The sequence below is a fragment of the Taudactylus pleione genome, unplaced genomic scaffold (genome assembly GCF_031769625.1).
Source record: "Taudactylus pleione unplaced genomic scaffold, aTauple2 ptg000129l, whole genome shotgun sequence".
Taxonomy (NCBI): Eukaryota; Metazoa; Chordata; class Amphibia; order Anura; family Myobatrachidae; genus Taudactylus; species Taudactylus pleione.
Genome location: NW_028284531.1, coordinates 7,931,365 through 7,949,550, shown reverse-complemented (window position 1 = coordinate 7,949,550; position 18,186 = coordinate 7,931,365). Strand labels below are relative to the sequence as shown.

Sequence of the window (18,186 nt, the reverse complement as noted above, 5' to 3'; positions counted from 1 at the left end):
CCAGTGCTTCTAAAGCGGTGGACATGGCTGCCCTGTGGTATGACCATGTCCCCTTCTAAGTCTCTCTGTCCCAATATATTTAAATTCCACCAATTCAATTAAAAAGTCCATGTGTAATTTATTATGTAGATACATTCCAGCCACTTGCTATTAGAGGTCTGGTTGGTGCATGTCTACCTACTGAATCTGTATAGAACCAAAAATCCCCTGTTGATGGTTCTTCATAGCAGTATTATATGAACGGTATGCGGTCAGGAATCCGGCGGTCGAAATGCCAATTCCGATATGAACAGAAGCAAAGAAACTCCTTTATTGGGTTCTAAATGTGTTATCCTATCCAATGTCTTGTGTAGCAGTGTTTAAAAATGTGATAGTTAACACAAATATATTTATATGAAAAAAATGACATTATCAAAGTTAGAAGGGGAAAAAAAAAGTAAAACCTATTAAATCAAGCAAGGACATATTTTTATTTTATTTTAAAAAAAATTGTATTCTTTCCAATGCATTGTAATATAGGAAACACATATTGTAGCGTAACTAGTAGCCACTATAACGGGAGCGGAGGTGCCGCGAAGATGGTGCCAGAGCCAGATAAGGGGAAGGTGCGCCTTGCAGCCAGTTGCACAGTAACAGGTATGGGCAGGAATGCCCGTCTTTCCCTTACAAGCCCAAATTCCTCTGATAGTCAATCAGTGGCTGCGGCATAGCAAAAAGGCAAAAGGGGATAGTTAAGTAGGCAGTGGAGACATTCTCAAGCAAGATCTCCCACTATACCAGCCCTAAGAAGAAAAAAACAAAACTAAAAAGCATGCTTGTTTGTCATGATATGTTATAATGCTGTGTTGTGGCATTATTATGTAGTATACTAGGGTCATGTTAATATTATACTGCTGTGTTGCGTATTCTTTTGAAATGTTTATGTTTGGAATTATGGTGACTATATTCTGTTTTTTTTTCATGTTAATCGTCACAGTTAGCAAGCGAGCGGGAAAGGCACATGCAAGACATAGAAAATGGGGGAAACTACCAGAGCTTAGCAGATTTCACCCAAGGTGAACGGCCACACGCCTGGTTCCAGCTTTGGACAGTTGGGCTCGTGGGCTGCATGCCAGGTGAGCGTGATATGCGCCGGGGGCTGGTTCCCTAGGGGGTGTAGTTGCGGTGCCAACTGAGTAGGCAGAGCACGCCCCAAACAAAAATATGGGGACGATGAGCATTAGCCTTGGCCACTGCTGCTTTCCTGAAATATTTTAATGCAGTGAAACAAATAAGGCTGTGACCAAAATTGTATCCAAACATTGCCTCAGAGTCTACTTCTTAGACTAAAAGCAGGTTTTAGCTGAACACAGGCAGGGCATCCTCTGCCCCAATACTCAGACCAGTAAATGGACACAAGCTATAACTTTCAGCATACACAGCCCCTCACAGGCTGCTTTAACCTGTTCTCAGGCTAATCACAGCCATCAGCAATGGATGCCTTGTAAACAAGACAGATCAGCTGTGCTATAAAACAGGATCAGCTAGTACTGACAGAGACAGTGACTGCCACCTAGGCTGCCAGCACCCTGACCAGTGCCCATCACTGTACTATGCCCCCCCTACTTGTTGCTGTGACCTGTCATTATTACCTGCTGGGGAAAGCACAGCAGCAGCAGCAGACACAGGAGGCTCAGCCGGATGATCGGGCCCATTTTGCAGCTGTCAATCAGGACAGTCAGTGACACCAGCAGCCGGGCCGGGGTGTCATGTATACACCGCCGCCGTACACACTTATGAAGTTCTGGCACGGGAGCTGCTTCTTTCCGGGATTTCCACTTCTCGCCCGTCCCTTATCCTCTACAGGCAATATCAGCAGCTCCGTGCCCGCCTTGTGTCATCACGGTGCCTGGGACAGGGGAGGGCGCTGTGACTGGACGCGTTGATTTAGACTTCGGACGCTGTTCCTGCTGTGTCTCAGACTCTCAGCGATGTAGCTCTGCATAGCAACAGGTGACACGACAACAACGCGAGACCGGCGCATGCGCACATCACTCATACAGGTCCCACAACGCAAGGCGCATGCGCGCTATTTCCTGGCCTGCACTACGGTGGGTAACAGCTAGATCCCCTTCCGTAAATTGATCATGACGTCATCAGCAGTGTCCAACGTCATTCCCTACAATCCAAGTGGGCATAGAGGGGTAATATAACCAGGTGGCGAGCGTAGCAAGCCACCATGCCCGAAGCGTGGCGAGCGAAGTGAGGCTGCAAGGGATTAACTTTCTTATTTTGGTCAGGTTTGCCTACCCTCCCGATTTGGCTGGGAGCCTCCCGATTTTCGGGTGTCGCTCCCGGCCCCCCGGAAAGGCAGGCAAGCCTCCCGGAAGCCTCTGACCCTCCCGTCCTCCCCCCTGAAAAGATTAGAAACCCCCGCAGCGGGAGAGCCGGTGACGCGATTCGCGCTGAATCGCGTCATCGCGGCCCCGCCCCCTGCTTCACACTGCCGAAAATAACGGCATTGTGAAGAGGGGCGGAGCCACGATGACGCGATCGTGCGGCTCCGCCCCCAATGACCGCCCCACCGCTGTTAGCCGACAATCAGCTCCCTACCGGAAGGCTGGAGCTGATTGTCGGCAAGTATGATTTTGGTGCAATGTGTGGGCAGGAACTACACTTCCGCCCTCAGTGTACGTCACTTCCAGATACAATAACTGACATGGAACTAGTCTTTATCCACTACGGTGAGCGCCGTATTCGTTGCTAATAGTCAACTTGCAGTCATGTATTGGCGTTTGCACTTAAACCTGTACGGGACTTTTTTTTTATTATATATATAGATAGATAGATAGATAGATAGATAGATAGATAGATAGATAGATAGAACAATGGGTTGACTGTAGAGCGACTGGTTTATAGAAAGTGCATAAGTCATATAAATATTAGAACCAATCCTTATGATTGGAAAATAAAAGTGCCAGTGCTTTATATATAAATAATTCAACAATTTAATACATATACAATATACAGTGATAAGAGAAAAAAAAGTAAAAACATACAGCATACACATAAAAAAGACCCCTTTTTTAGATAGAAGGGTAAAATCAGAGAAGGAAAGAGGTCTAAAAACTAAGCACTTTAAAAAGAAAATCTTTTTTTTAAAAGCTTAAATAATTAAATAGCTTATCTGAACACTGTGGATAAGGTTTGACACATTCATAGGTTCAAAAGGCAAGGTAAGCTCTCCCCCAACGCGTTTCGTCCTGGGGACTTCATCAAGGGGATACCGGTGTGTTGGGTCATGTTCTTATTTATACCCCCATACAAGTTCATCAGAGATTAAGAGGCCGCATCATTTCCTGTTCATTCAATGTTGTTCTGTGACTCAAACTCCATCTAACATAGTATGATCGCATTACCACAATGGTATATGGTTAAACCATTGTATCAGACCTCCGTTTCTAACTGTCAAAAGGTCATTAATAATAAAGAACATTCCGTTATAAGAGGGCAACATCCGCTTAGCTGCCTAGGACTTCTGCCCTTAGTAGTTACATCACGTCCTGTACATTGCCGCTTTTTCCAAGGTGGGCCGGATATATCACATCCGCCCTCACGGCTGTGTTCCTCCCTGGTCACGTGGGCCCGCTGCCGTCCGTCACTTCCGCCCTTCTCCTGCCTTATAACTAAATATGGACTTTGCTATATAAACATAACTAGAAATAGAAGCTTTTGGGAAATCCCTTCTGATTTTGATTTGATGATTTTTTGTCACCTTAAAGAACCCCCCCTTTTTTAAGTAGACTTTTGGAATATGAACTATGTTGCTCTATAATTGGGCTAAAACAACTAACCAGTATACTAGAATTTGGTTTTTAAATTGAATAAAATACGGTCCTTAATATTTTCCTATAACTACATTTTGGAATCTAATGAACGTTTCTACTTCAGGGTCCATAGGGGTCCACAGGGTGACCTTGGGGTATAGCTGGATCCTGGATCCTCGGGCACCACGGAGTTAAAGCTTTTAGCTGCTCCCAGGATGCACTTGGGTCCAACCTCCCCTATACCCCGCCCCCGAGCCACAGGCACCTCAGTTTAAGATGGTGCCCGGGCGGAGTCGGGTCACCCTGCGGGGGGGGTCTACAGGAGCAGCCCCCTAAAGCTTTTTTAACTTAGTTAAATTTATTTATTTTTTGACTACAGTTTTTTCTTTTTCTCCAGAGCGGCAGCGATGGGCTGTCTGTACAGACGCCCACGCTGCCGCTCCTTCTCCCTGCTGGCGCCGCGACGCCAGCACTGAACTGGGGATCGCGGCGGGGGAAGCCAGAGTCTGTACTAGCCGGACTCTGGCTTCCCCCGGGCTGCTGCCGGAAGACGCCGGGGAGATCAGGTAAGCCGCGCACCGCTGATTAGCGGCGGTGCGCGGGTAATGCCTTTCATATGCAGTCCCATGCCCCCGGTCTAGGGGACAGACCGGGGGCGCTAGCGGTGGCGGCGGGCCCCCCCTCCATCGGAGGCATACCCCGCCAGACCACTAGACCACCAGGGTAATTAAGCGGCAAGCGGGATGCCGCAACCTTGGGAGTTAATATGCTAGCCAGGGGAGGAAGCCTTCCCTGTCAGCGGCTCCTCCCCTCAGCTCAGCGCGCCTTTCAGCTCGGAGTCTGGCGTCGCTGAGCTGCAGATACTCGGCCACTCCTCCTCTGAGGTCTCCAGCGGCCATTTTCTTACTGGCAGCGTGGATACTCTCAGGGAGCACGCGGACCGGTCCCCCTGTGTACCTCTCCCCTGCAGAAGGACAGTGTACACAGCGCTATAGCCCTCCCAGACACTGAATCTGGGAGGTTGATTGTAGTGGAAAGGTGCAGTGAGTATATCTTCCTGCATGGTATGTGACTTTTGCTAGTGCTGCCTGTCTGTGTCTTTTTTCTACTTACTGTCAGCCTATACCTATCCCTTTCCTTCTCCTACAAGCCCTACAGGTGTGCGGGGGAAGGGTGTTTCTACTGACCTCACCTATATAGATCACGTATTTGTGAGGTCCGTCACATACAGTTGTGTGCTACACGGTGCCATATTGTGGGCTGTTGTTCAGCACACTGGTGAGTGCGCACGTTTTCTTCCTAAGTCATGTCTGAGGAGGAGATTGAGCACTCCGGGGCTCCAGCATTGTTCTCCTGCAGGCGCTGTTCTGCAGGAGTGGATAGGGAGGATTTGTCACAGGACGGCCTGTGCGGACGGTGGCAGGCGGTCCCTGGTACGTCTAAACCTCCCATTTCGCAGGAGCCACCATGGGCGATGTTTTCCCAGGTGCTGGTGTCCATCGCGGACCGTCTGTCGGTCCCGACTGCCGCCCCTACTAGGGCGTTGCCCCAGCCTGCCATCCCCCATTCCCCGGGTGTCCCACAATTATTGCAGACTCCCCCGGGGTCTCAGCCTGTTGGTCCCTATGCGGGGTTGCCAATGTATATTCAGTCCACCCCTGTGGCACAGCCGGCTGTGGTGCCGTTTCAGGCTCCTGTGACAGCTCCTCCACCCTGGGTGGATGCGCTTTCCCACACTGTCCAAGATTTGGCGGCAGCATCTTCGGCTTTTCAGTCGATGTTGCGCAGTGACGTGCCCTCCAGGGCGTCTAAACGCTCAGTCATGGCACAGGCTGCGCATCTTTCGGATTCTGAGGGGTTCTCGGATGATGGTGAGGTACAGGATGACTCAGCCTCAGATGCCTCAGTCCAGGAGGTAGACACTAAGTCTTCCATCAATGTGCGGGCTCTGGTTAAGGCGGTGCGGGCTATTCTTCTGATTGAGGATGAGGCACCCGCTCCCAAGTCAAGGTATCCTAGTTTTAAAAAAGCTAAGGTTACTTCTACAGCGTTCCCCTTGTCTGATCAGTTGACTGATCACATGGCGGTGGCCTGGCAGACGCCCAGTAAGCGTTTCCTGCCACAGAAACGCTTGGCGTCCAATTATCCATTCCCGGAAGCGCATTGTAAGAAATGGGAAACTCCGCCTGCAGTCGATTCCCATGTAACACGCCTCATCAGGAGTGCTACTTTGCCATTGCCGTCTATATCCTCGCTGAAGGATCCTACGGACAGGAAGGTGGAGACTTGTCTAAAGTCTATTTATTCTCTCTCAGGGGCTGTAGCCCGGCCGTCCATGGCCATCTCCTGGGTGGCCAAGGCCATTGAGGGGTGGGCCAACGCCTTGGAGGACACGTTTACGGATGAATCTCCGGACGTCCAGAGGGCGTTGTTAGGACAGATGAGAGATGCCGCCTCCTACATTGGAGAAGCATCTTTGGATGCTAGCCTGTTGACCTCTAGGGTTTCGGCGGCAGCAGTGTCTGCTCGTAGATCCTTGTGGTTGCGGTCTTGGAGAGCAGACGCGGATTCAAAGAAAGGCTTGGAGGCCTTACCTTTTAATGGGGAATTACTATTTGGTCCGGACCTGGACAAAATAGTAGATACCCTGGCAAAATCCAAGTCAGCCTTCCTCCCTTCAGCTACTACACCTGCTAAGGTCCGAAGCTCGGCGTTTCGTTCCTTTCGGGTTCAGGGCAAGGCAAAGGGTCAGTCCTTCCCGAGGCAGTCCGCACCCAAGACCGCCTCAAAGCCAAAGAAGCAAGCCTGGAGTGCTAGGCGCCCTTCTTCCAAGCCAGAAGATAAGCCTTCTGCGTGATGGGACGGGCCTCCCTCTGGGGGACCCCAGAGTGGGAGGCCGACTTCTTCAATTCACCCAGTGCTGGCACAATACCACCACGGATGCCTGGGTGCGAGAAGTGGTCTCCCAGGGGTACGCCCTGTCTTTTCGGCACAGGCCGCCTTGCCAGTTTTTTTGCACAAGTCCTTCTCAGGACAAAACCAAGGCCTTGCAGGTTCAGGTAGCCATAGAGGCCTTGCTGACGGCGGGGGTCATTATACCCGTACCACAGTCTCAACGTGGGATGGGGTATTACTCTACGCTGTTTCTGGTGCAGAAACCCAATGGCTCTCATCGCCCCATCCTCAATTTGAAGTCCCTGAACAGGTTTCTCAGGGTTCCCAAATTCAGGATGGAAACTTTGCGTTCCATCATACTGGCGATGGAACCGGGGGATTATATGGTCTCCCTGGATATCCAGGACGCCTACCTCCATGTGCCTATAGCAACATCGCACCAACGGTTTCTGCGGTTTGCTATTCTCCACAACCACTACCAATTCAGGGCTCTACCCTTTGGTCTCTCCACGGCACCAAGGGTATTTACCAAGGTGATGGCGGTCATGGCGGCTCACCTTCGGAGCCAGGGGATACGGTTGCTACCGTATCTAGACGACCTCCTCTTGCTGGCAAGCTCCCCGGAGGTACTGATCCAGCATCTCCACCTGACGGTCGCTTGTCTACAGGCGCACGGCTGGTTGATCAACTGGAAGAAATCCTCCCTCATCCCATCACAACGGATGGTTCATTTGGGGGCCCTGCTGGACTCTCGTCAGCAACGGATTTTTCTGACTCCAGAGAAGGTCTCCTCCTTACAGCTGCGGATTCACAGTTGTCTGAGCAGTGGCAGAGTGTCGGTGCACTCAGCGATGAGAGTTTTGGGGTCCATGGTGTCGGCATTCGACATGGTGGAGTTTGCCCAGTTCCATTCCAGGCCCCTGCAGGGGCTGATTCTTTCAGAATGGAACGGATTGCCACACAGGATCCGCTCTCAGATGCTGGTGTTGTCCTCGGAGGTGCGTCTGTCCCTAGCCTGGTGGCTGCAGACAGCGCATCTCCTGGAGGGGCGCCCCTTTTGGATCCCGGAATGGGTTCTGCTCACGACAGATGCCAGTCTCCGGGGTTGGGGGGCGGTGACAGGCTCCTTGTCACTTCAGGGTCGTTGGTCGGCGGAGGAAGCGATTCTTCCCATCAACATCCTGGAACTGCGGGCAGTATACAGAGCCCTGCAGTCGTCCGGCACCGCTCTTCATGGAAGGGCCGTTCAGGTGCAGTCAGACAACGCCACCACGGTGGCGTACATCAATCACCAGGGAGGGACTCGCAGTCGAGCTGCGATGTCGGAGGTGTCCCGCGTCCTGGCTTGGGCGGAGCGCTATCTTCCAGCTCTCTCGGCAGTTTTCATCCCAGGAGTCCTCAATTGGGAGGCAGACTTCCTCAGCCGTTACGATGTGCATCCCGGGGAATGGTCGCTTCATCCAGAGGTATTCCAACTACTCGTGGACAAGTGGGGGCTGCCAGAGCTGGACCTGATGGCGTCCCGTTACAATCACAAGCTGCCTGTGTACGGGTCAAGGACAAGGGACGCAGGCGCAAGTCTGATAGACGCGCTGTCGGTGAAATGGCTGTTTCAACTGGCTTACTTGTTCCCTCCGATATCTCTGCTGCCTCGGGTCCTGCGCAAGTTCAAACAGGACGGAGGCACACTGATCCTGGTGGCCCCAGCGTGGCCCAGAAGGCCGTGGTACTCCGATCTGCGGAGCCTGTCCATCGACGCTCCGTACCTCCTACCTCAACGGCGGGACCTGTTGTCTCAGGGGCCCTGTCTTCACCCGGATCTGGGTCGACTATCTTTGACGGCGTGGCTCTTGAGACAGCCGTCCTGAGGTCTCGGGGCTTTTCTAGCTCCGTTATTACCACCATGCTGAGGGCGCGCAAGCCTGCTTCCGCGAGGATCTATCACAGAGTGTGGCACACTTACTTTCAGTGGTGCGAGGCCAGAAACTATGATCCCCAGGTGTTCCGAGTTTCGCGTATTCTGGCTTTCCTTCAGTCCGGTTTGGACTTAGGATTACGTCTTTCTTCACTGAAGGTACACGTGTCTGGTCTGTCGGTGTGGTTCCAGCGCAGGTTCGCTGCTATGCCGGACGTACACACCTTTTTCCAGGGTGTTTTGAGAATCCAGCCTCCCTTTGTGCCACCTGTGGCCCCGTGGGATTTGGCGGTGGTTCTTAGGGCCTTACAGGGTCCTCCTTTTGAGCCCTTGGAGTCAGTGGAGCTCAAGTGGCTAACTTTTAAAACTGTTTTCCTCTTGGCAATTGCTTCTGCCAGGAGGGTTTCAGATTTGGGGGCGCTTTCTTGTCGTCCCCCTTTTCTGATTTTTCATCAGGACAGAGCGGTGCTAAGCACTCGTCCTGATTTCCTGCCTAAGGTGGTTTCCAGGTTCCACATTAATCACGAAATTGTTGTACCAGCCTTTCAGTCACCTGATCTTTCGGCTGGGGAGACTTCCTTAGACGTTGTAAGGGCACTCCAGGTTTATGTGGACCGGACTAGTTCTGTGAGGAAGTCGGATTCTTTGTTTATCCTCTTTGGTTTTCACAAGAGGGGTTGGCCTGCCAACAAACAGACTCTAGCCCGTTGGCTTCGTTCTGTTATTATTGAGGCTTATATGCAGGAGGGTTTACCTGTTCCAGCCTCTGTTAAGGCTCATTCCACTCGGTCCGTGGGCCCTTCTTGGGCTGCTAGCCGTGGCGCCTCTGCTGTTCAGCTCTGTAAGGCGGCCACCTGGTCTTCCATTCAGACCTTTTTGAGGTTCTATGCGTTTGACACCTTTGCCTCTCAGGATGCATCCTTTGGGCGCCGGGTTCTCCTATCAGCACAGGAGCGTCCCCGCCCTTAGTTGGACTGCTTTGGGACATCCCCAAGGTCACCCTGTGGACCCCTATGGACCCTGAAGTAGAAAACAAGAGATATGGTAAGAACTTACCTTTGTTATCTCTGTTTCTACGAAGTCCATAGGGTCCACAGATTGCGGCAAAATGCCTATGTTAATATGCCCAAGTGTGGGCGGAAGTGGAGTCCGATATCAACAACACAGCGCTTCGTGCCTAAAGTACCCGGGAAGCCAGATAACGCTATTCATGTTCCCATGGAAACGAACAACCTGGCTGCGGAGGTACAGTGACGCGAAGGGCGGAAGTGAACACACACCCATTGCATGGACTGGCAGGAGAAGGGCGGAAGTGACGGACGGCAGCGGGCCCACGTGACCAGGGAGGAACACAGCCGTGAGGGCGGATGTGATATATCCGGCCCACCTCAGCCCTTGGAAAAAGCGGCAATGTACAGGATGTGATGTAACTACTAAGGGCGGAAGTCCTAGGCAGCTAAGCGGATGTTGCCCTCTTATAACGGAATGTTCTTTATTATTAATGACCTTTTGACAGTTAGAAACGGAGGTCTGATACAATGGTTTAACCATATACCATTGTGGTAATGCGATCATACTATGTTAGATGGAGTTTGAGTCACAGAACAACATTGAATGAACAGGAAATGATGCGGCCTCCTAATCTCTGATGAACTTGTATGGGGGTATAAATAAGAACATGACCCAACACACCGATATCCCCTTGATGAAGTCCCCAGGACGAAACGCGTTGGAAGAGAGCTTACCTTGCCTTTTGAACCTATGAATGTGTCAAACCTTATCCACAGTGTTCAGATAAGCTATTTAATTATTTAAGCTTTTAAAAAAAGATTTTCTTTTTAAAGTGCTTAGTTTTTAGACCTCTTTCCTTCTCTGATTTTACCCTTCTATCTAAAAAAGGGGTCTTTTTTATGTGTATGCTGTATGTTTTTACTTTTTTTCTCTTATCACTGTATATTGTATATGTATTAAATTGTTGAATTATTTATATATAAAGCACTGGCACTTTTATTTTCCAATCATAAGGATTGGTTCTAATATTTATATGACTTATGCACTTTCTATAAACCAGTCGCTCTACAGTCAACCTATTGTTCTATACATTTACTAATCCCTTTACCAGTATTCATTATTGGCATTGAGCAGACGCCCATATAAAGTGGGCTTGGTTTACTTAAAATCGACACGGTTTTTGTTATATGGTATATCACTTACAAATTATTGTATATATTGTTGGCGCCGTTCCCACCTATTGATATATATATACACACACACACACACACACACACACACACACAGTCAGGTGCATAAATATTGGAACATTGACAGAATTTTCATATTTTGGCCTCTATTCACCACCACAATGGCTTTGAAATGAAACAAACAAAATGTGCTTTAACTGCAGACTTTCAGATTTAATTTGAGGGTAATTACATCCAAATCAGGTGAACGGTGTAGGAATTACAATGGTTTCTATATGTGGCTCCCACTTTTTAAGGGGCCAAAAGTAATGGGACTATCACCTCAAAAGCTATTTAATGGACAGGTGTGGGCTATTCCCTCATTATTTCATTATCAATTAAGCAGGTAAAAGGTCTGGAGTTGATTCTAGGTGTGATATTTGCATTTGGAATCAGTTGCTGTCGACTCTCAATATGAGATCCAAAGAGCTGTCAGTATCAGTGAAGCAAGCCATCACTAGGCTGAAAAATCAAAACAAACCCATCAGAGAGATAGCAAAAACATTAGGTGTGGCCAAATCAACTGTTGGGAACATTCTAAAAAAGAAACAATGCACTGGAGAGCTCAGCAACACCAAAAGACACGGAAGACCACGGAAAACAACTGTGGTGGATGACAGAAGAATTATTTCCCTGGTGAAGAAAAAACCCTTCACAACAGTTGGCCAAATCAAAAACACTCTCCAGGAGGTAGGTGTATATGTGTCAAAGTCAACAATCAAGAGAAGACTTCAAAAGAGTGAATATAGAGGGTTCACCACAAGATGTAAACCATTGGTGAGCCTCAAAAACAGGAAGACCAGATTAGAGTTTGCCAAACAAAATCTAAAAAAGCCATTACAGTTCTGGAACAACATCCTATGGACAGATGAGACAAAGATCAACTTGTACCAGAGTGTTGGGAAGAGAAGAGTATGGAGAAGGAAAGGAACTGCTCATGATCCAAAACATACCACCTCATCAGTGAAGCATGGTGGTGGTAGTGTCATGGCGTGGGCATGTATGGCTGCCAATGGAACTGGTTCCCTTGTATTTATTGATGATGTGACTGCAGACAAAAGCAGCAGAATGAATTCTGAAGTGTTTCAGGCAATACTATATGCTCATATTCAGTGAAATGCTTCAGAACTCATTGGACGGCGCTTCACAGTGCAGATGGACAGTGACCCGAAGCATACTGCAAAAGCATCCAAACAGTTTTTTAAGGCTAAAAAGTGGAATGTTATGCAATGGCCAAGTCAATCCCCTGACCTGAATCCGATTGAGCATGCATTTCACTTGATGAAGATAAAACTGAAGGGAAAATGCCCCAAGAACAAGCAGGAACTGAAGACATTTGCAGTAGAGCCCTGGCAGAGCATCACCAGGGATGAAACCCAGCGTCTGGTGATGTCTATGCGTTCCAGACTTCAGGCTGTAATTGCCTGCAAAGAATTTGCAACAAAGTATTAAAAAGTGAAAGTTAGATTTAAAATTGTTTAGTTTGTCCCAATACTTTTGGCCCCTTAAAAAGTGGGAGGCACATATAGAAACCGTTGTCATTCCTACACCGTTCACCTGATTTGGATGTAATTACCCTCAAATTAAATCTGAAAGTCTGCAGTTAAAGCACATCTTGTTTGTTTCATTTCAAAGCCATTGTGGTGGTGAATAGAGGCCAAAATATGAAAATTCTGTCAATGTCCCAAAATTTATGCACCTGACTGTGTATCTGTGTATGTATATATATATATATATATATATATATATATATATATATAAAAATAAATTTGGCGTACAGATACTTATTTTAAGCTGACAGGAAAGCATCAGTAAAAACTCAGGGCGTACGTTACAAAAGTAGTACGCAGTAGAGCATCGAACCTAGATGTGTATGGCCTACATGCAGCCCACCCCTGTCAGCTAAGAACAGGAAACTGAGGCTACATTGGGCACAGGCAGGGCGGAAGCGGTATGAAATCCCGGCGGCCGCATGGCCGGGAGTTTGAATCCCGGCAGCGTCAGGCAGACAAAAGCAGAGATCCCAGCAGCGGCAGCCCGACAGCGCTGGAAATCCCGATCGTCCTTAGGTAAGTATCTCCTAACCTAACCCCCCTAACCATCCTTAGGGGTGCCTAACCCCCCCTTCCCCGTTGCCTAAACCTAAGCCCCCTCGGGGGCGCCTTTCCCTCCCGGGAGGGTGCCTGACCCTAAGTCCCCCCTGGGAGCCCAAAACCTAACCCTCCCCCCCCCGCACGGCTGTCCGCTAGTGGCGCCCGGCATCCCTTCGATCGGGATGCCGGGCGCCGGTCTCCCGACGTCGGAAAAGTGACAGGCGTCTAGATTTAGACGCATGTCATTTAACCCTCACCGGGATACAGCAATCGGGAAGTCGGCTGTCGGGCTTACGTCAGCCGGCTACCCGATTGCATCGCGGCAGGGTCGGTTCTAGACATTGTGGAGCTCAGGCCAGGGCGGACGTTCCCAGTTGCGCCCCAGGCATCTGCGCTCCCAGAAAGATGGCGGGGGCGGGCAGGTGCCATCTAACTAGACGGCGCCGGCGGGGAGACTGCTGGGTCGCCCTCAGACCGCAGCGCTCCAGGCAATAGCCCTGCTTGCCAACCCCTAGAACCGCCACTGGGCACAGGATAAAAAAAAACAAAAGCAATTGTACAATTGAATATTGGTATAATGTTGCCGGGTCTGACAAATCTCAATTCCTATTGCTAAATTATTATTATTATCGGTGTTTTATATGGCACCACAAGTGTTCCGCAACACCTTACAAAGTACATAACCAAAAAAGTGACTAACAGTACAATACAAATACAATGCAGGACAAGGACATGTGTAATATACGTTGCTACATTGATAACCATAACACCCAAATAAGCAACAGAGCATAAGCAACCAAGTGTTAGGTGCCCTAGTGGGGAGTAAGAAGTAGAATACAATAGAAATTTGTGTAATAGACACCCTTTTTTTGTTTATTCAATGTAAACGTAGTTATTCAATTTGATTCAATTGTTTTAATATAACGTTCTGAAAAAGAAGCTGGAAAATGAATAAGAAGCTAACTTCAGTCTCGTGCCTCTGACTACATTTAAATCACACCACCGTCCTCCACAGTAGCGGCTCCAGGCACGGGCAAGCCGGTCCGTCGCCCAGAGTGCAACGGTTTCCGGAGGGCGCAGGAAATGCCCACCTCCCTCCCAGCGATATGGGACATATTTAAGCTCAGAGGGAGCGGAGGAGGCACAGCCTAGCGCCGACCCTGGTCCTCCAAACCCCTCCATACTATACCTCCTGCTATGCAACAATTAGTTCCTAGTCCTATAGCCAGTCTGCTGTGCTGCATCCTGTTCAAAACACTCCCCCCGCCCTCATACTATTCCACTGACCACTGTTTAGTTCCAGACAACCTCTGGTAGGACTCACGTTTATTTAGTCAATGTGTGCAATTACTTAGTAGTTAGTATATTGAATTTGGATTATATGGTCACCAAAACAGTAAAGTTTATATTTAGCAAGAAGTGTAAGTTCCCCCCTTACTGTACATTGTGCCTGATTCAGATATGGCCACTAATGTAATTGCAGCTGCTGTGTGAAAATATACTAATGCATGCAGCCGCCAGTAAGTGTATTTAGCTACCTGCCAGCGGCTTTGCAGATGCAATCAAATGCGTACAAATACGCAGCAGTGGCCACATATCCTGGGATAATCCACCATCTGAGTAACCCTGTGGTCGCACAGAATGGCAGAGGGAGCTGAGACGCTGGCACCATATTTTCTGTGTATGGAATTGCAGATGTAGGCAGATAAATCATAAAAGAATTGAGAGACAGTGTATCCACAGAGTGAAGACACCTCTAACACTTTGCAGCACTGTATGCACTAATTTGATACAGATATGATGAAAAATATAAAATGTCGGGGTGAGCATAATTCCACATGAAGTGAATGTGGAATGTCCAGATATCCCAGGTTTGGCAGAGTAAAAGCAGCATGACTGAAGGATCCAGTTCAGGTGTTGCCTCAATCAGTTGTCATCTAATTAAGCTGCTCCTGTAATTAGCCTTTAAGAATGTGTGCAGGGCACAGAATGCTGCTTTCTGACAGTGACTAGCATCCAGAAGGGGGTGTGGGATGTCAGAGTTCCAGTGATATGAACTGCTGCTGCTATGCTGACTATTCCTGTGCAATTATGTGAACCTGTACTGCTTTGACATATGCTATTTGGAGAACTGCCTATATAACCTGAATTGCAAGTCTGCTGTATGAAGCTGTAACTTGCCTGTTCTGGTAATAAAGAGTGTTGGACTTTTATCCGGTATATGTGATTTCTTGTCACATATGGTGCCTGTGCGGGGACTGCATTTGCTCACTATTATGCAGCAAAAGACCCAAGAGAGAGCAGAATATGGCAGTTTGGTGAATGTGCACTCTGTACAGCAGTTACTAATTCCTGTGTATTGGGCATTTTGCCCAGGGAATAATTTGCAGTGTTAAGAATAATCAGCAGGGGGGGCGTGGCCTAGCTGTCGGGCAGTCGGACGTGTCTCCTCTCAGCTCCCTGGAGAGACCCTCTAATTACAGGTCCCCGTGCCTCCCCTTGTTACTCTGAGGGTCCTTGGCCCCTTCCTATACTCTAGAGGAGCCGCTCCCCCCTTGTTTGGGCTCCGTGAGCGGACTCGTGGGTCCGATTCACCTGCGGCCTAGGTCACTTCCAGAAGCCGCGGGCTAAATTTCGGGCCCCGCCGGCGTGTCTTGGAACAGTGCCGTCGCGGAAGATTACCGCTCTCTCCGCGGCTTGTCTCTCCTCTGCAGCCTTGCCGGGTCCCCAGGTGAGACTATACTTACCCCTCCTGAGCCTCTGAGACCCCTAGGAAGCGGCCGCAATTGCCGCGAATCGCGGGTGGCGGCCATTTTGAGGCCTCCTATATATTATATTAAACTATACTATTAACAAGAAGCTCCACGGAATAAGGCCTGTGGCACAGGCAGGTGTATATGAGTCCTGACCAGGCTGCTGCTTGCTCAATCTGCTTGGCTCTGGACTGGCCCCTGGAGACTCTGACCTGCCCAAATTTGTAATAAGGCAATAAGTCTTACACTGAAAACTTGCATTAAAGGAGCTTGTGTGCTAGATTGGTGGTCTCCTTGCACTCTGCGGATATTAAGCCCTAGAATGCATGCCCTGACAGCTTCAACCATGATATAAATAACATGACACTGAGGGGAACCTGAAATATGACACCCACTTTCTGCTAAGCCTGGTATTCCACCTTTTCCTTATTGTGCCAATCTGTTCTGATATGTATCCTCATGGGGAGAAAGAATACAGCTAAACGCCCGGCCGCCACTCCAGTTAAGAAATCATCTAACTCTGCATTCCATACTCTGTTTGGTGTTTCCACCCCTGCGACTTGTACTTCACCAGGTTCTACCTCTCCACACATGGCATCGGGGGGCTCAGATGGAGGCTCTAACCAGGAGTCTCATTCACCTCATTTAACCCCACCTGCCTCTACTCAATCGTCTGATATAGGGGAGGTTCTGCAACATCTACGGTCCTTACCGACTCGGCAGGACATTCAACAAGATCTGCAATCACTAGAAAAACGGATTCAGGAAACAGTCCAGACTCATATCTCCTCCATCCGCTTAGACCTTACCCACGTGGCAGAGAGAGTGGTTGCCTTAGAACAACATGTGGAATCTGTTGATACCCAGCTTGGCGACTGTAACACCTTGCTCTCCCGCCACTCCAGTATATTGTTGGCGATGCAGCGTAGATTGGACGATATTGATAATAGGGGTAGACTAAATAATCTGCGGATTCGGGGGGTTCCTGAAGATATCCCTCAGTCGGGAATTGAAGATGCTCTCACTAAAATATTTAATGAACTTCTACATGCTGACCCTGATACACGGATTCATTTTGATCGAGCCCATAGGGCATTGCGCCCTCAAGGTATGCCCTCTGAAAGACCCAGAGACATTATATGCCGATTACATTACTATAAGGTTAAGGAGCAAATTCTACGACATGCCAGACAAACAAAGGAGATCGACTTCAATGGATGTCCAGTACAGATTTTCCAGGACCTTTCGTGGTCAACGCTCCAACAGAGGCGCCTTCTCCGTCCTCTCACAGAGGAACTACATAAGCGGGACATTAAATTCCGATGGGGCTTTCCGCTAAGTGTGCAAGTAATGCATGAGGGGAAGCTCCATATTCTTCGAGAACCTGCTGAATTGCCCCAGTTTTGTTCTTCTCTTAGTCTGCCTACTATTTCAGTCCCCAATTGGCTGGATTTATTGGATACCAGTGCCCCCGTGCCACCTCGTAGGGAGTCCTGGCAGCAAGCCCGAGGCTCCAGACGTAGACCGGGAAGAGATCCTACAGCTGAAAGTGAGGAAACTACTTGATAAGGACAGTTATTATGGTCCGTAACATTTTATTTTATGCTTGATGACTTTTGTGGTCTATCTGTTGATCTATGCTATTTTTCCTACACATTCTAGTTCACTTAATACTTTTACACTTCCATTTAAATGTGATCCTGTTAGATGTTATGTAGGTCGCAATGGGCCATGAACAGTTCTTGTTTAACCTGATTATTTCATGTTTATTTCTCATATTCTAGATTAATGTTTTCCTATTGATTTTATATATTTTACTGATCTAGGCGAATACTTGGCTTTAATATTATTCTAATTTAGATAGGTCCCTTTTTGTTTTAGGACCTATTTGGGTGTCATGTTCACTATTACCCTCCTATTTCCCCCTACTCCGTTGTGTATACAATGTCCATGGACCCCTTAAGGGCATCCATGGCCTTTATTACGGAGTTTTGTTCTTACTACACTAATATTTTCAGTTTTGAATTGAGATTTAATCTGATGTTACAATGTCCTTTGTTTTTTAGGATTTGTTCCATGTTTTTTTTGTTTTTCCTTTGTTTTCTCTCTGCCTTCCCTCCCTTTTGGCTCTTATGTGTCCCCTCTTTTCCCAATATTTTTCTGCTGGTAGACGCTCTCTGCATGCAGGTAATTGTTCTCTGTACCCAACAAATAAGACACTCTCCTACACACTTTAAATATGACTAAGTTAACAATTTTTTCTAACAATGTAAAGGGTATTAATATACTGGAGAAAAGATCCCGTCTTCTGCATACGTTACATATAGATAAGGTGGATATAGCTTTTCTCCAGGAGACGCATTTTAAGAAAGGTGTGGCGCCATCTTTACGATCTCGTTATTTTCCAGTGGGGTACTTTAATGATTTCTCCGAAGCCAAGGCTAGAGGGGTGGCCATATTGTTTTCTAAACATTTGGTGCTCTC

General features: G+C 48.4%; 1 protein-coding gene across 2 annotated transcripts in view; it reads right to left on the bottom strand.

Annotated features, from left to right (window-relative positions):
* The window catches only part of SPPL2A (signal peptide peptidase like 2A), a 59,566-nt gene extending 57,604 nt beyond the window's left edge, over positions 1 to 1,962 (bottom strand). For both annotated transcript variants that reach the window (XM_088472820.1, XM_088472821.1), the window contains exon 1: positions 1,632 to 1,962. In XM_088472820.1, coding sequence (XP_088328946.1) covers positions 1,632 to 1,694 — 63 coding nt within the window. In that variant the 5' untranslated portion in view covers positions 1,695 to 1,962. The remainder of the gene's footprint in view (positions 1 to 1,631) is intronic.
* Between the last annotated feature and the right edge of the window lie 16,224 nt (positions 1,963 to 18,186).